This window comes from Channa argus, chromosome 1 (assembly GCF_033026475.1).
Source record: "Channa argus isolate prfri chromosome 1, Channa argus male v1.0, whole genome shotgun sequence".
NCBI lineage: Eukaryota > Metazoa > Chordata > Actinopteri > Anabantiformes > Channidae > Channa > Channa argus.
The window spans coordinates 8842977-8866152 of NC_090197.1; the positions used below are offsets into that span (position 1 = coordinate 8842977).

The 23176-nt window shown below is 39.3% G+C and overlaps 2 protein-coding genes across 6 annotated transcripts; both read left to right on the forward strand.

Moving 5' to 3' along the window:
• Positions 1-482: 482 nt before the first annotated feature.
• On the forward strand, positions 483-10004 carry LOC137106095 (nucleolar protein dao-5-like). Of its 4 annotated transcripts, none has more exons than XM_067489143.1 (11): positions 484-814; positions 3345-3461; positions 3563-3685; positions 6428-6553; positions 6641-6763; positions 6856-7008; positions 7612-7716; positions 7796-7909; positions 8021-8158; positions 8927-9070; positions 9175-10004. In XM_067489143.1, exons 1-11 carry the CDS (start codon positions 742-744, stop codon positions 9273-9275), a joined length of 1317 nt encoding a protein of 438 aa, XP_067345244.1. In that variant the 5' UTR covers positions 484-741; the 3' UTR covers positions 9276-10004. The 4 variants fall into 4 exon arrangements, with proteins under 4 accessions (XP_067345420.1, XP_067345509.1, XP_067345244.1 ...); XM_067489234.1 differs by having other exon boundaries at positions 8024-8158; XM_067489319.1 differs by lacking the exon at positions 8021-8158 and having other exon boundaries at positions 483-814.
• A 552-nt stretch (positions 10005-10556) lies between these two features.
• On the forward strand, positions 10557-20761 carry LOC137105987 (probable C-mannosyltransferase DPY19L4). 2 transcript variants are annotated; one of them, XM_067489038.1, is made up of 19 exons: positions 10557-11283; positions 11438-11593; positions 11983-12107; positions 12210-12300; positions 12416-12537; positions 13813-13958; positions 14247-14370; positions 14441-14575; positions 14704-14835; positions 14977-15078; positions 15196-15269; positions 15415-15573; positions 16189-16308; positions 16426-16546; positions 16807-16863; positions 16952-17034; positions 17180-17312; positions 17987-18145; positions 18412-20761. In XM_067489038.1, exons 1-19 carry the CDS (start codon positions 11196-11198, stop codon positions 18574-18576), a joined length of 2292 nt encoding a protein of 763 aa, XP_067345139.1. In that variant the 5' UTR covers positions 10557-11195; the 3' UTR covers positions 18577-20761. The 2 variants fall into 2 exon arrangements, with proteins under 2 accessions (XP_067345139.1, XP_067345054.1); XM_067488953.1 differs by having other exon boundaries at positions 10564-11283; positions 11435-11593.
• Positions 20762-23176: the final 2415 nt, after the last annotated feature.

Consider the following 23176-nt stretch of genomic DNA (forward strand, 5'->3'; position numbering starts at 1 on the left):
TCACTGGTGGATGAATATTTAGATCTTTGGTTTCCTTGATAAATAATTGTATCGACCTCAAATAAACTCAATATTCAAACAATAGCCCTTATTATAGTCAATTAAGTAGCTGAGAGACAATGCGTAAAATCAATGTACATAATACAGATTTACAGTTTTAAGAATAATGAATATACAATTATTCATTTATTGATGCATTAGGGATATAACACTTTAAAAAAATTTACTTGAGTAAATTCACTTTGTACGTTTGCCATATTCTTTATTCTCCTATTTAAAATAAGTCAGGACATACAAAGTAGAGTTACTAGGTTTAACAAAAAGCTGGTGAAAAGGTGCAATTTACAAGTAATAATAAAATAATATTGAACTTTTGAGATATTTACAGCATAGAGAAGTCATATCATAAAAAAAACAGTAAATAAGAAACTTTTAGTTGCCAAGCAACTGCTGAAACCAGTAAACAAGTGCTGCAGGGTGTCGTCATCAACACTCGCCGGCGCCCTAAACCTGAACGGAAATAAACAAACAAAATGTGAAACTGGGAACGTACTACATTCACGAATGGAGAAACTGATTTTTAGGCTCGTTTCCTGACACTCTTTGGCGCTGTGACTGTGGCCGTCGATTGGCGGAATAGCACACTAACAACTAGCTAGAACAAGAAGCTGCGAAGTAAAAGGCTAATAACAGTAACGGCAAACTAGCCAAACTTGGCGCGTATTGGATTATTAGGATCGTATGTCTACGCGGATCAACAAAATGGACTGCATCAGCGACACTATACCCGCTAATGTGGTGCACGGATTTTCAGGTAGTTGGATTAGCATTGTTTTTAGTTTTTAATGGAAGAAACTTGTGTTATTGGACTGGGTTTAGCTAAAGGCTAAATTAATGTTAACATTAGCTAGCGTCAACGTTTCAACTTGGACAATACTGGTGCTAGCTTCGGCTTAACACACGTCACACTGGTACTTTTACACGGATCGAATGAAATTACGTGTTAAGTTGAGGTGGACGAGTTCTTTTTTGGTGTGTCAGCACTACAGCAACCTAAGTTTTAAACACAAAGTAACGAACTACATTTACTCAAGTACTATACTTAGTTCAATTTTCATGTTCTTGCGCTTTTCAAGAATTTTCATATTATGACTCACTTTTAATCCATTATATTTAAGAGGGCCGTCTTGTACTTTAGTAGAAGCTTAACTTTCTATGGTTCTTGCTGAATTACATTAGCTATGTACAGTTTCATAGTACTGTCTAGTTTTTTTTTTATAGCACATCATCTCAGACACTATGCATTTATCCCCTGTCATCTGACATCTGTAGTTCCTTACAAATGAACATCTTACATACAGAACATGATCAGTTTCCAAAACATAAAGGTTCAGATCTCAACAGCTTATAAAAATACCTCAATCAGCTACAAAACAACATTTCTGCACACTTGTTCATGCATCAGTAGTAATCAAGTTTTGCAATATATTTAATAACTTTCCCGAGAGGTGCATTCTACAGCACATAGTGAGTACTTTTAATGTTATTGTGACGTTTGTTAATACCGTTAATAGTTTTTTAGTTGAATAAATTCTGACTACTTGGAATTGTGACTAATTCCTGATCCTGTACTTACCCACAACTTAATTGTTTGGCTCATCAGCTTTATTCCTCTGTAGTTGCCACAACTCTGCACATCTCCCTTGTTCTTAAAAATTGGCACCAGTAAACTTCTCCTCCAGTCCTCAGCATCCTCTCACTCTCCAAGATCTTGTTAAACAAACTAGTCAGAAACTCTACTGCCACCTCTCCTAGACACTTCCATACCTCCACAGGTATGTCACCGTCGTTCCTTCTGCATTCCTGTCCTGAAGACCAAATCTGCCCATCACATTCCCATCACCTCCGTTCCGTTCGCCCACGTGTCCATTGAAATCTGCACCGATCACCAGTCTCTCACCTCTGGGGATGTTCTGAATCACTTCATCTAACTCACTCCAGAATTTCTCCTTCTCTAATAACTGACATCCTACCTGTGGGGCAAAACCACTACCAACACTGAACCTCACCCCTTCAATTTCCAGCTTCAGACTCATCAACCTGTCTGATACTCTTTTCACCTCTAGAACATTCCTCACCAACTCCTCTTTCAGGATAACTCCTACTCCATTTCTCTTCCTATCTGACCCATGGTAAAACAACTTGAACCCTGCTCCTAAACTTCTAGCCTTGCTAGCGTTCCACCTGGTCTCCTGGACACACAGTATGTCCACCTTCCTTCTCTGCATCATGTCAACCAACTCTCTAACCTTCCCTGTCATAGTCCCAACATTCAAAGTCCCTACTGTCAGTCCTACATTCTTAGCTTTCCTCTTCTCTCTCTTCCTACGAACACACCTTCCTCCTCTTCTTCTTCGTCTTTGACCAACATTAGTCCAATTTCCACCGGTACCCTGTAAGTCAACAGCAACGGTGGCGGTCGTTGTTAACCCGGGCCCCGACCGATCTGGTATGGAAGTCATTTTCGGTGTGAAAGTCATGATTCGCATTTTTAATTTGGCATTTGTTTTCGTCGGATGCCCTTCCTGACACAACCCTCTGCATTTATCCAGACTTGGGGCTGGCACAAGACGACACTGGCTTGTGTCCCCTTGCAGTTGCATTGTGACTGGCTTAACATGACGATGTTTATTCATGGTCATACTAACTTTATAGCCTCTTATTATAAGTGATTGTAAATGGGAACTGGTCTGCACTTATATAGCGCTTTTCTACCTATTGCCACTCGAAGAGCTTTACAGTACTTCTCATTCACCTGTTCGCACTTACACACCAATAGGGGAGCTGGCCAACGTTCACCGGGAGCAACTAAGTTGGGGGTTCAGATTCTTGTTGAGGACACTTAGACAGTGTCGAAGAATCGAACCGACAACTACAGGATTGGTGGACGACCGCTCTACCTTCCTGTGCCACACTTGTTTTGGAGTTAATTGCATAAGACCTGGAAATTTATTTCATGACCTTTTTATTAGACCTATGTAAGATGTGGAATTTAGTCATGTTAAAAAGGTTGTATGTCTGACTGTTAAGGGAGGGACAGCTCAAGCAAGCTCTCATATCTTTGACCTTCTCTCCATGCTGATTAAGACAAAAAATGCAGAGAAACAATCACGTAAAAACACGCACCTTAATTTCTAACCCAAAGATATCAAATATGCTCATGAAAAGGCATGAAACAAATACTGTGTAGAATGTTTAATTAAACTAGTTTTAGCTTGTCAAACTGTGGCTTCTGAAAGCATAATTTACTAAAGGTTGTTTATTTTTGTCTTCTCCCATTGTAGCTTCTGAGGATTCTTTGGATGATGAGCCATTAATAAAAATGAAAATAGCCTCAGCATCTGCTAAGACACCAGAGAAACAAGAAAACAAATCATCCAAAGCTAATGGCACTAATGCAGGTAAGAACGCTGGTGGTTGCATCACCATATGGCTCTCACTTGCTGTTTTTTAAACCATAAACAATGGCTTTACATTTTTGTTACATGCATCTTTTTTTCAGATCTGAACGCAGGTGAAAGCTCTGACAATGAGCCTCTGATTAAGATTGCCAAAGTGCCATCTAAAGCTGCAAAGAAGTCTTTCTCAATTCCTCTAAAAAAAACTGTTGATAAAAAGAAACCAGGTAAGCTAATTTTGTCTTCATTGACCTGCAGTGTTAATAGACAGAGGAGATAAATCTCCTCTTTGGTCTTCCTCTAGACCGATATATTCACAGTTTCTCCTCTGAACAACCCTAAGTACTTAAAGTCCTGCACCTTCTTCACCTCTGCTCCCTGTAACCTCACCATTCCACCTGGGTCCCTCTCATTCACACACATGTCTTCTGTCTTGCTGCGGCTAAGCTTCATTCCTCTTGTTTTCCAGAGCAGACCTCCACCTGTCTAGATTTTCCTCCACCTGCTCCCTGCTCTCACTACAAATCACAATGTCATCTGCAAACATCATAGTCCATGGAGACTCCTATCTAACCTCATCTGTCAGTCTGTCCATCACCAGAGCAAACAAGAAGGGGCTCAGAGCCGATCCTTGATGCAGACCCACCTCCACCTTGAACTCCTCTGTCACACCTACAGCCCACCTCACCACCGTCTTACAACTCTCACACATGTCCTGCACCACTCTAACATACTTCTCTGCAACTCCAGACGTCCTCATACAATACCACAACTCCTCTCTCGGCACCCTGTCATACGTTTTCTACGAAGACTATGACCTTCTCTGTACTTCTCCATCAGCATCCTCAAAGCAAATACTGCATCTGTTGTTCTCTTTCTAGGCATGAAACCATATTGCTGTTCACAAATGTTCACCTCTGCCCTTAGCCGAGCTTCCACTACTCTTTCCCAAAACTTCATTGTGTGGCTCATCAGCTTTATTCCTCTGCAGTTGCCACAGCTCTGCACATCTCCCTTGTTCTGGCACCAGTACACTTCTCCTCCAGTATCCTCTCACTCTTCAAGATCTTGTTAAAGAAACTCTATCACCACCTCTCCTAGACACTTCCATACCTCCACACCAATGTCATCAGGACCAGCTGCCTTTCCACTCTTCATCCTCTTCAACATCCTCCTCACTTCACTTCAAAGTTCTCCTTCCTTCCTTACTTCTGGCACCTGTCAATACATTTCCATCCTTATCTTTAATCACACTAACCTGCTGCACATCCTTCCCATCTCTATTTCTCTGCATTGCCAACCTGTACAAATCCACCTCTTAGTGTCCAACCTAGCACACAAGTCCTCATGTGCTCTGTGCTAATCGTGTGGCTCCTTTACCTCTACCTTCACCTTATGCTGCATCTCCCTGTACTCCTACTCTACTATTATTGTATAGTCCTATTGTGACTCCTACTCTACTCTCTTCAGTCCTCTCCTTAGCTAACCTCTTTTGCTATATACACTCCTAAATAGTCGCTTATGGAATGGTAAATTGTTGCCGATATATACAAAGCGCTTTACAATGTTGATACACCCATTCACACACACACCAAGTGCCCAAGGACACTTCATGTGTCCAACAACTGGATGTCCCACAACTTCGACATGTAGCCAGGATCGAACCTCTGACCCTGTGGTCCATAGTCGACTGCCTTACCACCTGAGCTACAGCCGCCCCTGAACTTCCTCGTTCTACCACCATGTCTCCCTGACCACATTAGCTGTAGTGGTTCAGTCATTTGGAAGCACCGCCTGAACACCCAGAGCCTGTCTCAGCTCCTCCCAGAAAACTACACAACATTCGTTCTTTTTGGTAAAACAACTTGAAACCTGCTCCTGAATCATCATGACCTGCATCATGTCAACCAACTCTCTAACCTTCCCTGTCATAGTCCCAACATTCAAAGTCCCTACTGTCATTCCTTCACTCTAAGCTTTCCTCTTCTCTCTCTGCCTACGAACACAGCTTCTACTCTCCTTCTTCGACCACAATTAGCCCTATTTCCACTGGCACCCTGTATGTCAACAGCACCGGTGGCGTCCGTTGTTAACCCGTTGTTAGCCTGTTTGATCTGGTATGGAAGTCAGATTTGGTGTGAAAGTCATGATTTGCATGTTTAATTTGGCATGTGTTTTATGTCGGAGGCCCTTCCTTACACTACATTTATCCAGAATTGGGACTGGCACAAGAAGACACTTGTGGTTTGTTCTAGAAGACTCGATTTGTTTTTCTCTGCTATAGAGGTCACACACCCAACCTCTTTTTGTTCACTTTCGTGACTGACTGCAGGGCATTTGTATCAACAATTTGATATTCAGTACAATCTTCCATCTAGCTACCACACAACCCCGAAGCAGAATATTTCCACCTACATGGCTAACAGTTCACAAAGTATTCTTTTTTTTTTTAACTCAAAACATTGGTGGTAATTGTTGTCTAAGAGCTCCATTTTAATCATTTTAACTTCATGTGTCCACAACTTGTTTCCAGAACAACTCTGACTTATCCAGATATTGCTTTGCAGAGTCACTTTATAAATTGACTTTTGTGATGCAGTTGCAGTTAAGCTTTCCATCTGGTTAGCTTCCACCCTGTTTGTGCAATGGTGAAAAGTGGAACAGTGTACCTTCCTGCTGCTCCTCTGCAGTTATGTGAGGGCTTTACTTTACATAACATTTATCGCGACTTTCACAGGATGTTGATGGCCAGCTTTTCAAGCTAAAAGCTCTTTTTCTAAATTCTTCTGGTTTGTAGACATCACTTAGCTTGATTTTATATGTGGTTTTGCAAAATTACCAGCTCTGGAATAGTCATCATCATCAAGGACAGGGCTTTTGCAGGTTTGACTAAACTAAACAATGGCTCATTTAGTTTCTTGAAAACATATTGTATCCTTCTAAAAAAAATTTGTTTTCTTCTTTTGTAGCTTCTGACGATTCTTCGGATGACAAGCCACCAATAAATCAGAAAGCTACATCTGCAACCGCTAAGAAATCAGAGGAAAAAGAAAGGAAAGCATCCAGATCTAATTGCACAAATAATAACAAACCAGGTGACGACAAGACCGTGCCATCAATCATGTATTATACTTATTTTGTGTTTGAAGTGTAATTTTTTTTACTATATACACTGTTTTCAGAACTGAACACAGAAGATGGCTCTGACAATCAACCTCTGGTTAAGATTGGCAGAGTGTGTTCTAAAGCTGCAAAGAAATCATTCTCAGTGTCTCCAAAAAAATCTGTTGATAAAAAGAAGAAGGGTAAGAGAATTTTTTTTTTGCCATGGACCTGAAGGGTCAGAGGAAGATTCTATTCTCCGTAGTAGACACTTACTCTTTATTTTATTATACAGAATCACCAGCTGAGGATGATAGTTCAGATAATGAGCCTCTGAGTAAAATTGCTAAGAAACTTCGGTCACAGCATTCGAGAAAGGCATCTGTCACGCCATCTAGAGACGAGACCCCATTAAAGAAATCCAAAAGGAATGCAGCAAAGAAAATGGGTAGGTGTGAAAAATAGAAATCTGAACACTTCTAAAATATTTTCCCCACATCTCCTGAGTAAGAGCGAACCGGAGTTATCTCTGTGTTCGTTTATTTGTATTTAAGGCATTGATGATGTCATTAATGATGTCATGCCTTTGAAGTGTCCCTAAAGTTTGCCTTTGAAATTTACCTTTTAAGTTTTTTTTAATAAGTTGTCGTAGCAACAATATACATAGAAAGTTTTTTACAAGCGAAGCAGTTCAGCTCAGCCTTTGGAAGGAACAGACACAGCTATAGGAGCTACAAGATACAGCTATTAGAGCTGATAGAAAGAACCGACTACAAGGGTAGTGGGGACCGGGACGAGGTAGAAGTGAAAGGTACAGTGTGGGGGCACATGGAGACGCTTTGTGAAAGTGTGAAATTACCGTTCGTAAACATGTACTGTAAAATTACTATGTTACGGCTAAGTTGAGAAATGTGAAAATTAAGAAATGTTCAGTGTTTTGTCATACAACTATCCCTGGAGTGGATAATTGTTGGGCCACCGGATACTAGTAAAATCGCCTCTAAACGCTGTACAAAATACAAACAGCTTTTTATTGTTTTTGTTTTTGTAGTTAAATATGCAGAATCTTCCAGCGACTACTCGGATGAAGAACCTCTGGCAACAATAAAAAAGATGACAACAAAAGCTGCAGACAAGAAGAAAACAAAAACAAAAGGTACACATAAGTTATTAAAAGGTAGGAAGTACTTTAAATTATTTTAGTCCTCATTATACTAATGAAGATTTGTTTTCAGATAACAGCTCAGATGATGATGATGATGATGTGCCCCTGGTAAATCTTATTGCCAAGAAGAAACCACTAAAGAAAAACACGAAGAAGGAAACTGGAGCACACAACAAAAGGCCAGGTAACCTAACAGCCAATATGAATGAGCAAAACGATATTTAACTTTGTCACCAGAACATTAAAAGGCAGTATTTTAAATACTTACTGTACTGTTACTGGGATTGGTGTTTAGCAGGGGTCTCTGATGACAGCTCGGATGATGAACCCTTGATTAATCTTGTGAAAAAGAAGCCAAAAAGCGACCAAACTCAAAACAAAACAAAAAAGAGGACTACCACTTCAAAAAAGCCAAGAAAGATGATTGTGTCAGGTAAAGCACTAAGATCATATCACAAACGGTACAAGATCAATTTAAATTTGATGTTTAAATACAATTTTAAGCTGCTTTGTGCTTTAATTGAGCGTTTAGTTTTTAATATTTCTCCTAGACCAAATATAATCCGACAATAAATAGTTATTATTATGGATATATTGTTCTGAAAAAGGCCATTGTGCATAATGGGTACTTTTACTTTTGGTACTTTAAGTAAATTTTGATACCAGTACAGGAACCTTCACAGTTAATCAGGCTCACGTGAAAGAAATCTGGACTCTGAGGAATTCATGAACATTTGAATACATTTTTTACTCATTACTCATACTATAATTTAAAATTCCCATCCCCAGCTGTGCAGTGTCGGTCCAAGCCGAGTAGAAATTGGGGAGGGTTGCGTCAGGAAGGGCATCCGGCGCAAAAACTGTGCCAAATCAACATGCGGACAATGATCCGCTCTGGCGACCCTGAACTTAAGGGATAACAGCCGAAATGACAAAAAAAAAAATCTCATACTATAATTTAAAGTGGTACTTCTACATGTAAAGTGCTTTGTAAGGAAAGAAAGCATTAGCACTTGCATTTGAGTGTTTTTTACATTTTGTCTACTTCTGCCACATTTACTAGCTATAGAGACCAAATACTGACTACAGTTGCCCAGTAAAACTTGTTTAGTATATGTAAATATAATATTTTCCTGTTCTAAATAAGTTTGTAATATTTGTGTTTTTTTTATTATTCAAACTTATTTTCCCCCCCCCTCAGGTTTGTCAAGCAACAGTTCAGATGATGAGCCCTTAATCAAATCTGCTAAACACCCACAAGTGACCAAAATCTTGAGAATAATATTAGAGAGGTGTGATGGTGAAGATGCTGGGTCAACAGGAAGCCTGAACAGGACCGAAGGAGGTACTGATCACACAATGAACTGAATTTTAATGCTAAAACAATGCAAATTAGGATTAACATTTTTTTTGTATTATTATTAATAATAATATTATTATTCACTGAAGAAAAAAAGGAGCTTGCTGAAGAATCTGGGGATTGGAAAGAAGAATCGGAGAGTTTGGCGGAAGAATCCGAGGCCTCGGGAGAATCATCAGAAAAAGAATAAGCAGCTTAAAAATCTGTAGCTGTATAGTATGAAGGAATGAATGTTCATAATCAACTTAAAGCTTCTGCTCTGCAACATTTAAACCACTTAGAGGCTCCCAAGTTTAAGGAACTTGCAAACTGTTCCAAATCTATCGGAGAGACACCTAAACATCACAGTCAGTGTTCATTTAAAGTTCAAGTCTGTGTTTTATATGCATACATACATGTTGATGTAAGATGATATTATCAATTACTTAATATTATTGACTAATTTTTACTGCAGGTTTTTAGGTTTGGGACCAACTTTTGCAGGTTCTGAAAAGGTTTTATGAACATTACTTTATTTTACTATTTGTAGCTGTTGTTTAAGTTGGCCATTTGCTCTGGTTTTCACTTGTTAAGAGAATTTAGCCCTCACTGGTGTAAGTTACATTTCTGTTTTTCTTTGAAGTGTGCACTCAGTGTGCAAAGCAGCGTGTTGGATTCATGTAAAGTGATCCAATTTGTTCTGCGGGTTTTTAAGGTACGATTTACCTTTTGCACGTTCCTAAAAGATTTTATCACCATTATTTTATGTTATTTTACTGTTTAAGCTGTTGTTCACATGGGCATTTGCTCTGGTTTTAATTTTATAATTTAACACTCTTTGGTGTGAGTTAAATGTCTGCTTTCATTTGAAGCAAACACAGCATGCAGCAATGAAACTCATGTTATGTTGGATTAAAGTGCTTTTACTTCATTTATATTACATGGGGTCAGTCTTTGTCTGTAGCAGCTGACTTGTCACACACCCACAATGCTTCAGGGGTTGCCACAGCGTGTTGTGCCTGGGGCATCAATGGGCAGGCGTTGGGATACAAAAGGCCGTAAGGTCGAATCCCACCCCACCGGGTGAGGCCCCGACCAGCCACCAAGGGCCACCCGTCAGCCTCTCAAGAGCCCCCCCAACCCAAAAATTATGGTTTGCTTAAATAAAAAAGGCAATATTTTGCCTATAAATAATATTATAGTTATTTCGTGTTTTAGTATTGAAGTGTTGAAGTGGGACCGATGGAATAATTTACATTCTAAACCATCATTAATGTCTTGAGAATTAATAAACTTGTGCCATAAGAAAATAAAGGCGTCAGCAGGATAATGCAACAATATAAGGTTTTCCAAGCGACAGGAAGACGGTGGTGAGACCAGCAATGTTGTTCGGCTTAGAGACAGTGGCACTGAAGAAAAGACAGGAGGCAGAGCTGGAGGTAGCAGAGCTTAAGATGTTGAGGTTCTCTTTGGGAGTGACGAGGATGGACAGGATCTGGAATGAGTACATCAGAGGGACAGCTCATGTTAGATGTTTTGGAGATAAAGTCAGAGAGGCCAGATTGAGGTGGTTTGGACATGTTCAGAGGAGAAACTGTGAATATATCGGTAGAAGGATGCTGAGGTTGGAGCTGCCAGGCAGGAGGTCTAGAGGAAGACCAAAGAGGAGATTTATGGATGTAGTGAGGGAGGACATGAAGTTAGTTGGTGTGAGTGAAGAGGATGCAGAGGACAGAGTTAGATGGAGGCACATGATTCGCTGTGGCGACCCCTGAAAGGGAGCAGCCGAAAGGAAAAGAAGAAGAAAGAAGACGTTGGTCTGCACTCTTCTTCGCTGCTTTTTGTCGCCATCGGCAACTTCCGCTACGTTCCGGTCACAGCCATGCTGCAGCGGTGGTAGCTTCAGTTCTCCACGGTGTCAGCATCACGTATCGCTGCAGCCGCAGCCCTGACAATTTGCAACTTTGAGCAAGAAAAGTCATTCTACAGAGTTGGAGCGCTCTGCCTTGTCCTGTCACCTAAGCGCAAGAGAAATATTAATCTGGGTTTAGCTAACTGCTTATTAGCAGCTTTAGCATGCTGCTAGCTCAAACAAATCAGACAACTTCTTTCGGGTTAATTTTATCTCGTCATGACTGAGTTAAGATGCCGGAAAACAGAACCTTTGGAAGGTGATAAAAACGAGGAGCGTCAAAACGAGCCAGGGTTGCAGACAGGACGTAAGTTACGCTAGTTTAGCAGTTTGCTAACCTAACACTAGTTAGCTTCAATTGTAGAAACATCCTGTATGTTAACGCTCACTTTTCTAGAGTCTTAACATAGATAAAACGTTTTTCTGTCACGGTTTGATGGTCTGTTTTAACACATTAGCAGATAATTATGAGTCACTGAAGACGGAAGATGGTGGAGCAGATGACAGGTCGCAGCAGAAAAATGAAGGGGAAGTTAAAGAAGATGAAAGTAGGCATAAAAAGCACCGATCAAACACAGGCGGAGCGTCTGTCCAAAGATCCAAAGGTTTTTCTACTTGTAAGTTGTACTTTAAGCATTGACAGACACCACCTTTTATAAAGCGTTCTCAGTGTCCATCTGTTTTCTGACGTCTAATGCTTGATCTGGTGATCTTTTTGTTTTTCTTGACACATCTGTCAAATAACCCACAGAATCAAAGTGATTGTGTCTAAGACTGTGCTAAAGTGTTAAACATTTTAGGGGTTGACATTCATACTTCATGCAGCGCTGTCACGGAGACATCGGATCAGTGTGACACTGATCATTTTGTTTATGATATGGATAAAATTAGTGAATAATGCCTTTAACCACAGAATAAGGTTTTAGCATCACGACAGAGAAACACGAAAAACACCGAGTCCTACAACAGAAAAAGTTATAAATACTGCTTCATTTCTGCTCATCAGCGGGCTTCTTCCAGCGCCTGGTTAGGATCTTCTTCGGATGCTTAGCAGCAGTTGCCTGTGGGATGCTTTATGCCGTTTATCTGTCCACGTATCATGACAGGAAGTTCTGGTTTTCAACAAGACAGGTGAGTGACTTTGGTTTTTAATAGTGTGCTTTACATTTTCACTTCATTGCCGTATCTTATGAATGTAACAATTGACTTCTCATTGTGTATGTTGTGTCTCAGGAGCTCGAGCGTGAAATCACCTTCCAAGCAGGCAGTGGGCTCTATTATTACTACTACAAGCACATGTTGGCAGCACCGTCTTTTGAAAGAGGTCTTACTCATTAGTTCAGACAACACCATATACAACAGACAGTAAACTGGAATAAAGTGCTTTGAATGTCACTCTCTTTTACTCTAATCAACTGCATGTATTTTGTGTTTTTCAGGGTTGTATGAGCTGACTATAGACAACAAGACTGTTTCGGGTCAGATGATCAACGCAGTGGAGCGTCTCTTTTTGTACCCGGAGATTATCACAAGCTTCATATACAGAGTCACAGGGAGCCAGGTAAGTTATGTTATAGCTCAATTCTGAGTTTAAGGGCGACTTCTGGTCTATTTTAATGATATTAAATGTTTTTCTCCATCATTCATCCATTATCTTAACCAATAATCTAGTTCAGAGTCAGGGGGGCTGAAGCCTGTCCCAGCTGTCATTGGGCGAGTGGCGGGCTGCACCCTGGACAGGTCGCCAGTCTATCTCAGGGCCAACACAGAGAAACATACCCAGACAGACAGACCCTCACAGGCTCCTGTCATACACCAGGGGGCCTTTTAGACTGAGCCTCCAGGTAGGCAGTTGTTAGTTCAATCCCGGCTCCTCCGGTCACATGTCGAAGTGTCCTTGAGCAAGACACTGAACCCCAACTTAGTTGCTCCCGGTGAGTGTTGGCCAGCTGCATAGCAGCTCCCCCATCGGTGTATGAATGTGTGTGAGATTGTGAGTGTGATTGGGTAAATAAGAAGCAGTGTAAAGCGCTTTGAGTGTCAATAGGTAGAAAAGCGCTATATAAGTGCAGACCATTTACTATCTGAACAAAGCACAAAGTTCTGTTTCAACACTTTAATGTTTTAAAGCTCATCCTCACCTAAAGGGTTCTTCCAGCCTTTTGGAAGTAAGACAGAAAATATGATGACTGACAGACTGTTGCTCCATAAATTCTTAGAGCACAGCTGGAAAGTTTACATAAATTTTTCACACATAATCCTCTTTTCTTCAGTTCCTTCCGTCAGTACATTGAAGTTACGGTTGGTTACACAAGTATAAGAATTTACACCTAACATCACAGTCCCAAGGAAGCCTGTTGATCATCAAAGTAGAAATTTTTCTTCTCCGCATTGCAAAGTAATATGCTGCGACAGCCTGTGAACTCTGCATTTCTAAGCTTGGCTTGTGTATCTTTTTGGCATCAGCTATGAGGATGGTTTCGATAAAGTGGCTTAGTGAAATACCTCATAGGTGTTTTCTGGTTTGATTTTCCCAGTCTACTCGGTGACAACATACTGTAAAAGCAGTTATGTGGCATAATATTTTCCTCAATAATTTCAACTAGTTGCAAATTTAGCATGAAAGGCCTAATTCAACACAGAAAAGCCAGAAGGCAGAGCACCCACCACGTAATAACCTAAGGAATCATAATTTTGCATTGGGCAAATGAGTAGAACAACAAATGAAATTTGACAAAAAGTATTTCTATACACTACACATATCCATCAGAAGCAAGTTGTGTTATTGATGGTTTTGCTCTACAATGAATACGTCTTTTTCTGTCTCTACCTTCAGGATTTTGTGGAACCGATCTACTTCTATATCGGAACAGTTTTTGGCCTCCAGGCGATCTACGTCACTGCCCTGTTTGTGTGTAGCTGGGTGATGAGCGGGACCTGGGTGGCCGGCATGTTGACTGTAGCATGGTTTGTGATCAACAGGTGAGAAGAATTCTCTCACACTGTTCATCAGACTTTAGTGTGAGGTTTATCTGTTTGCCTTCACGCATGTTCCCTGAGTATCTTTATTCCTATGAGAGGTAATCGGCAAAGTCAAGTTGCCTTCCTCTTCGTTTTAAACTCTTCCTTGTGAGCACCTGTCCATCGTTTTTTTTTTTGTTAATCGTTCCGGTTGCAATTACTGTACATTAGAATATGTACAAATACTAAATATGTCAGTGTTGATCCTGCTGTGTTGCCTTATTCAGCGGTTCCTTGTTTCTCCCACAGACCAGACACAACCAAAGTGGAACATGCTATTCCTCTGCGGGACAACTGGGCTCTGCCTTACTTCTCATGTCAGGTGGCTGCATTGACTGGATTTCTGAGTAACAACATCAGCTCTGCGACTGAGGTGAGCCTCTCATGACAAGTTAGGTGGAACTCTGCATCTGTACACACTGATAAATTGTATTTCTGTGTAGATGTTTTGCTATCTTGCTATGAGTGCCACAACCCTCACCTTCCTCCTCGTCTGGGAACACAGCCACTATGTCCTCTTCGTTCAAGGCCTCTGTCTTTTCCTGCTTGACTCATTTGACCTGGTGCCATCACGTAAGGTAACACAGTCCTGGAACAATGAGGACCACAGTCTTTCAAACCCTTTTCCATGCATATTTCTCACAGTTGTGATTAAAGACATTATTCCTCTTTCTTCCCATCACCCCTGTGTGTCTGTTGTGTACAGATGGCTGATATCCACAAGGTTTACCTCACCTCTTTGTTCCTAGCCTACTTGTTCCAGTTTCAGAACCCGACCTTGCTGAGCTCGCCTATGCTCAGCCTACTGATTGGCTCAGTACTTGCGAGGTTCTTCCAGGTAGAGTTAGCAGCTCCCCCACATCCAGTCAAATAAAACATTACAGATTATAGTGTATATAGTGTTTTTATTGTTACAGGTTTTCAAATGTAAGATTTTTTTCTGTACCTCATTTGAAATAGTAATTTAATTTACTTCCAGCAAAAAATGAAGATTGGTCCTCTTGTGGCCAGAGTAATGAAGCTCTTCCTACATTTCCACCTGGTCTTTACTACAGGGATCACCTTCAGTTATTTGGTCAAGGTAAAGCCACAGGTTCAGGCCGCGGCAGACTATACTGGTCCATTTGTTAAAGAATTTAAGATCATTAAATTATAGCTATTAAATTGTGGGATAATAACCAGTGTTATTTATTGACAGAAACTTGTACCTGTAAGTGAAGGCGACTTCATTTTGAAGTTTCTTGAAGTAAAATTTGGACTTAACACAACAACGTGAGTACAAGTATTCAAAATTACCTGTTACAATGGACATTTAGCCTAATTAAACTTTACTATTGTGTTGGCTTTTTTTAATTCTCATATGTTCAGACAGTATGATGTAATATTATCATAGCAATATTTTCTTTTCATTTGTTAGAGATTTTGTCACAAACTTCCTCCTTTGTCAAGAGAGTTTCCAGAGACCTGGGCAGGACTTTTTTCTGAGGCTGACGCAGGCCTCAGTTCTACCCTTCTACTTACTGGTCCTCACTGTCTGCATGTTGTCCACCCTCCAGACCATTTACAGGAGACTCAGGTTAGATACGTGTGCCACACCAAGTATTTTGTGTCTTTCGTAGAATTATGTTTGACAGAAAACTTTCTGAAGTGGAGGAATCTCATTTAAGCCCAGAATCCCATTACGCCTGTTTTGTCTTGTATTCCAACACTTACGGACTAAAAACTCCAAGAAAATGTACATATGTCAACACATCAACGCTGTAATTTTTGTCCATATGATACTGAACTTCTTTCAATAAAAGAAATGCTATAAGAAATATACAACATACAACCTGTCTTTACCTTAAAAATAAACTGTCAGAAACCTTTTTAGTTTCTAACATAGTTCAATTTCTTCCATGTTTTCCTCTGCTAATGATGTGGATCATCCAAACAAAGTGTGTTTATGCTGTAACCCCCACTTCTCCATCTAGAAATCAGATCATTTTTACAAAAATTATAGCACTGTACTATTATTGCTCCATTATCATCATTCAATCCTGAACTTTGTTCTGTGATACAAATTATAATAGGCCTAATATCTCAACTGTGTTATTCAAAGTCAGTTTTGGTTGTTACTGTAAACTTTATTCAGCATTTGTCATAGCTGTACTTTTATCATGATGTTGAGAATATTTTCACTTCTCTTCAGTGGTCAGCCAATGAAAAGCAACAATCGCCTGGAAGATGGACAAATAGGAGGGCAGCCTGAAGTCATCTATCACGTTTTTCACACATTGTTTTTTGGAGGCCTGACTCTGCTGTTTGATGGGTAAATTTCATAATTTCAAGAATATCCTGTAATAAACGAGGCATTGTTATTCATCCCCACTCCATTATGACACATGCAGAATTGGCTGTGTTTTTTTTTCCCCCTCTCTCTACCCAGGACAAAGTTTTTATGGACACCGCACGTCTGCATGTTCACAGCGTTTGGCGTGTGTTCTCCAGAACTCTGGATGACCGTGTTTAAGTGGCTCAAACTCAAGTCGATCCACCCTGTAGTGCTGGTGAGTGACTTCTCATGCTCACATTTAACAGCAGTCTGGCAATAAGATCCAATCCAATCCGACTTTATATTTACTTTTAGGGGACCTATAAGGAGTTGCTTTCTTGTTCAAGACTAGTGGGGGATTTCAATAAATAAAGTTAAAAATTAAAGTTACTGAAGAATCAAATTCTTCTCACTGTAAATAGTTTAGTTTGTCAAATGCTTGTGTTTTATTATTATGATTTATTTATTTTTATTTTATTTTTTTTAAATCTACAGTCTCTGATCCTGAGCACAGCAGTTCCGACCATCATTGGTTTAAGTTTATGGAGAGAGGTAAATATTTATTTATTTTTCACTTTTTCATGTCAGACATTTAAAATCAAATCGTATGTCCTCTGCTCTGCTCTCCTGTGTCTTACAGTACTATCCTCGTGTCTTAGCGGAGTTGTCTGACCTTCCGGAGTACTATGACACAGATACAGTGGAGCTGATGAGCTGGATCAAGTGAGACATCAGATTCTTTCTCAAAGTTTTAGCTTTTGTCTCTGTGTATTGTACTGGTACCAATCCTCCCTTAGTCATTGTTTTGTGAATGGCATCTATAAAGTCTTTATCCTGGTATCAAATGTCTTCTCTCGTCTTCTTGCAGGTCACAGGCTCCAGTGGCAGCTGTGTTTGCAGGAAGCCCTCACATGTTGGGAACAGTAAAGTTGTGTTCAGGTTCAGCTGTGACCAGTTTACCCCTTTACTCAGACATCGGCCTGCTAAGGAGGAGTGAGGATGTGAGTGCCTCACACTGATGCTGGTTATAATGAGAATAAAACTACATTGTTAGGAAGAAAAAGCAACGAAATCTTGTATTAGCAGTGAGTGAAGACACCATTTTTAGTACATTTTGGCCAGTTTAAAGGATAATCTCAGTAATTGATCTTATTGTCCACAATCAGCATACAGATGCTAAAACCAACCATGAAGCCCCATTGCTGCTGTTTAGTTGCTTATCAGCCAGCTTGTTTGTCTGTGCCACATATACCTCCACTGGGTGATGTGTTTCTTCATTCAGATATCAGCGCTCTTTGAATTAAGAAGCTTGTTACCCTGTGGAGCAGTGTGCATGGTAGTGTGTCTGGTTTTTTTTAATAGTGTGGGGAAAACAATTGAGGTTTGGGAGAGACGAACAAGCTAATCCAGGCTACAGACTGACAACTTACCAAATGAAAGTGCAAAAGATTTAGTGTCTTTATGGTGATTGTGGACAATACATCTAATTTAGAAAATGACCCGAGTTATCCTTTTGAAAGGTGTCTATGTTTGATATGTTAACACCACCTGATGCATGTTACAGTGAGAGTTACAGAAGCCTTGGTCCAGTTTACCAAGTTTTTTTTTTCTTTTTGTGAATGGTTTTGAATGCAAATATTGGAGTTTTAACATCCATTTCTTTCTTCCTTTGTAGAATTATCAGGTATATGCAATGAGATCTGCAGAGGAGGTTTATAAGATTCTGACATCTCAAAAGACAAACTATGTGATCATTGAGGGATCGATTTGTAATGAGCTCAGTCTTAATAAGGGCTGTAGGATCAAAGACCTGCTCGACATCTCCAATGGACATGTGAGTTTAGACACTGGCTTCCTCAAGTCTATGCAAATTATTTGACAAAATCTAACAAGCAAAGCAGTTCATATGTATCATTTAGTATGTTTTCAGTAGGATGTGTTGTAGAATCTGCTGTCTTTTCAGATCATTCTCCTTCTGAACACTTAGAATTAGTTCAGCTTTATGTCTTTACAAATTTAATTTTTTTTATAAAATGTGTTGATTATGAGATGAGTTGATGAAAATGTCTGAATGTATCTAACTCCTCTCGTCCCACTCAGGCTTTTTATGACAAAGGCGATATTTACTCCTTCTCCAAACATGGAAGATTCTGCCATGAGATAAAAATGAACTACTCACCATACACTAACTACTTCACTAGAGTTTTCTGGAATCGCTCGTACCACGTGTATAAGGTGAACTCGGTGATCTCCTTTCAGTACTGACAGCATCTTCTGCCTCCCTGCTGAGACTTCACTGAGCCCGGCTCTGCCCTGCTGCAGTGTTTCTCATCATATCCACAATGTGACACGGAGGAAAGACTTTCTGCAGTATGTGCCTACTCACTGTTCAAGCAAGAATGGTGAAGATGCAACAAGGACCAACTGAGCACTTTGATGGGATATTGCACATTGTTAAAAGTCAACGTAAATGGACCCTGTTGAAGTTGGATTATGCCATATTTATGACTGTTTTATAAGCCATGTGTTACTGCAGTGCATTTAATGATGGAGGTGTGTGGTTAAGCTGTCGCATCATGTGTTCATGTTGTACAGAAACTGAAAGCAGCTGTGGTTACTAAGATATTATTAGTCTTAATCTTGTTATCACACCGTCTGTCAGTATCCGGAGACAAAAAAGTTTTGGTGATAGTCAAATAACCAAATAACTAAACTGAGAATCATTTTTTTAAAAAGGTGAAAACATCTGACTTTGCTGACTTTGATGTTAAATTCAACCAAATATTTTAAATAATACAACAGAAAAAATATATAAAAGATGATAAATAACTGATTTATTGATGTATTTCATCGCTTAAATCTTGTAATCACTCATTTATCCTATTGGACAAAAGTGGTCACTGTTGTTTGATTTGGCCTTTGTTGTATTATTTAAAATATTCTTTTCAATCAAAAATCAAAAGCAAAGTCAGATTTTTCTGTTGCCTTTGTCAGACAAGAATTTTGTCTATGTCTGTAGCAACGGCGTAAAACCATTTCTAAATCTCTTGAGTGCTGTGTGGTGGTTTTCAGGAGAAGGAAGAGGGAGACTGGTCAGGGTGGAAGGATGAATGCAGCCAAATACAGAGATTCTTGAAGAAAATCTGATAGTTCTGATGGAAATCTGATTATGCGGGACACATCCAGGTTAGAGATTTCAGCCTTTTATTTGGAATCAATTTGGAAACCTATATTCAAAAATCCTTTTTCACTTATATTCCATATAAATTGATGGGCAAAACTAGTTAGTTCGCATTTTAAATCATTCACAATCCACTAAAGTGTGCAGAAATCGAATGTGTCTGACTACTGACCAATGTAGCTGTATATCTCGTGTGTATAGCTGTCGTTCTATGATGATGATGATTTGTTAATTCCAATTGTTGGGCATGAAAATGTATTTTTTGAAAACTTATCTTAAGTGTCTTATGACCTTTGGACAGTTAGATTCTGTCTGACTTAAATTATTCATGAAGTTAACCATGTTCCCTAAAGGGAAGAAGTGTTCAAAAAGACCACGTGGCAAACAAGGAAGAGGATGAAATAAGTAGATTAACAAACATTAAAGTTATCACCACTATTCATTATGTTTACATGATGTCACTTAAACACAGATAAAGAAAATCATTTAGTATTCGCTAATGAGTTTATTATAATTTTAAATCATGATCAGGGACAACAACCCAAATTTGACTGGAGAAAAAGCGATGTTCAGCTCACAAGAAAGTCTGTTTATCTAAAGCCTACGTGATCATTATGCGCTGATCTACCAGCAGTCACAGCTAATTTTCAGTCTTGTCCTTTGTTTTCTCACCAAAAACGGCTCAAGCGGTGCATGTGTGCATTCTGTGTTTTTCAAGATGCTACGTCTCACTTGCTTAACTTTGGTAGAAATAGTGTGAAGGAAGTTCAGCAAGTAGGAGCAAATCCCTACTGTTAAAAGGGTTTCATCAGTATTATTCCCGATGCCAGAGTGAATGTACCAGAAAATAACAATAGTTTATGGTGTGAGAAAATTTAATATTGGCTCAGGAGCTTAAACATAATCTCACTGTGCTGCCTGGCATGATTGGACGGCTTTATTTGTCAAATATTGATCTTACTACCCCAGACAAAAAAGATTAAGAGCATCTGTGAACTGAGTGGAGGTGGGTTCTGAAACTGCTTATATCTGTTGCTTTACGATTCTCTCTTCTTCTGGATGCCTTATATGCAGAGGTTTGAACCGACGTGTTTCTAGCCTGAAGGTCTTAAGGTGTTTGTGCCAGTTACATTTTTAGCTTTGCCTGAGACTGATTATTTTCACCTTGTTTGTTACCTGAAGTGTTTTATAGTTCTTCTGCAAAAGGCCACGTAGTGAATGTTAGTTTTTATGAAATTACCGATGGACATTAAAGTGTGTACAAAATGATCTCTAAGGCGTTACCATGTTGTCTAGACATGTATTTAATTAATATTAATGGTAAAACATTCTTTAATTTGTGTTGTTTGGTTATGAGGTGCCGCAACTTGTCAACCTGTTCCAGGTCTTCTCTCCACTCTTCATGCCTCTTTATTTATACACCGATTATCTAATTGGAGAATGTTTATATAGTGTTTAAAAATATAGATAGAAACCCAGCATTAATTTGCTTGCATTAATACGTAATAAATGACCATAAATGCAATATAGGAACCACAAATGCAGCAAAGAAAATACTATCAAAGGCTGAAAGAAGAGCACAGTTTACTTTCACTAGTGCTTAAGTGTATTTAGGAAGTCGGTACCATTCTTGTGCAGCTTCTGGTTCTGACTTTTTACCAGGGTCCCAGTGTTAGAACTTTGTACATGCTCGCTCATCCATCAGATGGATTTTAGAGCCCTCCTGGGTTTGTACGTAAATGGACCCTGTTGAAGTTGGATTATGCCATATTTATGACTTTACTGTTTTACAAGCCATGTGTTACTGAAGTGCATTTAATGATGGAGGTGTGTTGTTAAGCCGTCGCATCATGTGTTCATGTTGTACAGAAGCTGAAAGCAGCTGTGGTTACTAAGATAATATTAGAGTCTTAATCTTGTTATCACACCGTCTGTCAGTATCCGGAGACAAAAAAGTTTGCTGATAGTCAAATAACCAAATAACTAAACTGAGAATCATTTTTTAAAAAGGTGAAAACATCTGACTTTGATGTTAAATTCAACCAAATATTTTAAATAATACAACAGAAACAATATATAAAAGATGATAAATAACTGAGTTATTGATGTATTTCAAAACGTTTCCATAAGTAGCATCACATCGCTTCAATCCTGTAATGACTCATTTATCCAATTGGACAAAGGTCGTCACTGTTGTTTGATTTGGCCTTTGTTGTATTATTTAAAATATTCTTTTCAATCAAAAATCAAAAGCAAAGTCAGATTGTTCTTTTGCCTTTGTTAGACAAGAATTTTATCTAGCAAGGATGTGCCACAACTTGTCAACCTGTTCCAGGTCTTCTCTCCACTCTTCATGCCTCTTTATTTATACACAGATTATCTAATTGGAGAATGTTTATATAGTGTTTAAAAATATAGATACAATACAAGTAAAATACTAATAGACATAATAGAAACCCAGCAATAGTTCCCTTGCATTCATACGTAATAAATGACCATAAATGCGACATAGGAATCACAAATGCAGCAAAGAAAATATTATCAAAGGCTGAAAGAAGAGCACAGTTTACTTTCACTAGTGCTTAAGTGTATTTAGGAAGTTGGTTCCATTCTTGTGCAGCTTTAAGTTCTGACTTTTTACCAGAGTCCCGGTGTTAGAACCGAGAAGGTCCAACTAGCTCATCTTTAATAATACCTGCCCATACCAGTAGCCCACCTCCAACTTGCTGGCGTCTGAGTCGAAGTGGAGCTCTGTGTCCGTTACTGATCCAACCACGGGCCCATCCATCTGGTCCGTAAAGAGTCATTCATCTCATCAGTCCACAAAACCTTTGAAAAATCTTTCTTCAGATATTTCTTGGCCAATTCTTGACGTTTCAACTTAGTTGTCTTGTTCAGAGGTGGTCGGGTTTCAGCCTTTCTTACCTTGGCCATGTCTCTGAGAACTGAACACCTCGTACTTCTTGACTCTCCAGGTAGGTTGCAGTTGTGGAATATGGCAGCACTGGAGGATAATTGGTTCCTGGTAGTTTCATGTTTGATTCTTCTCAAATCTTTGGCGGTTAATTTGTTTCTTTTCTTCTCGACATGTTTCTTGTGACCTTGTTTACTATTTGCTACAAAACGTTTCATGGTTCTGTGATCACGCCCCAATATCTTAGAAATTTCAAGAGTGCTGCATCCCTGTGAAAGACTTTTCAGAGTCAAATCCTGTAGTTAAATCTCTTGTTTGGCCCATTTTTCCTGAGGAGAAGAATCTGCAGACCTTGATATAGGGTGTTGATCTCCTCCACACCCTTCCTTATTACACAAAGACTAATCACCTGATATGCATTAAATCCAATAAGCATTCAAGGTTATATAGCTTGGACTTGGAAATTATGGATAAAATGATGATATGGTCAAAATAATCACTTGCCTAATAATTGTGCACACAGTGTAAGGCTATATAAGTGGCCATTGACCATTTATTTCTAAAACCAGATACGGGAAGGAATATTTTAATTACTATTGTGCTGTTAATGGTTACAGTGTAATAAGTAAAAGCCGTTTTAACGAGTTATGAAAATCTAAATATATTTTATTAATCCTTTTATTGATAAAATATTTTCATTTTATTGTCTTTTTACCGCAGGCTAAAAAAGATTAAAATGCGCAAATGTGGCGCAATGTTTGTCTCCTTCT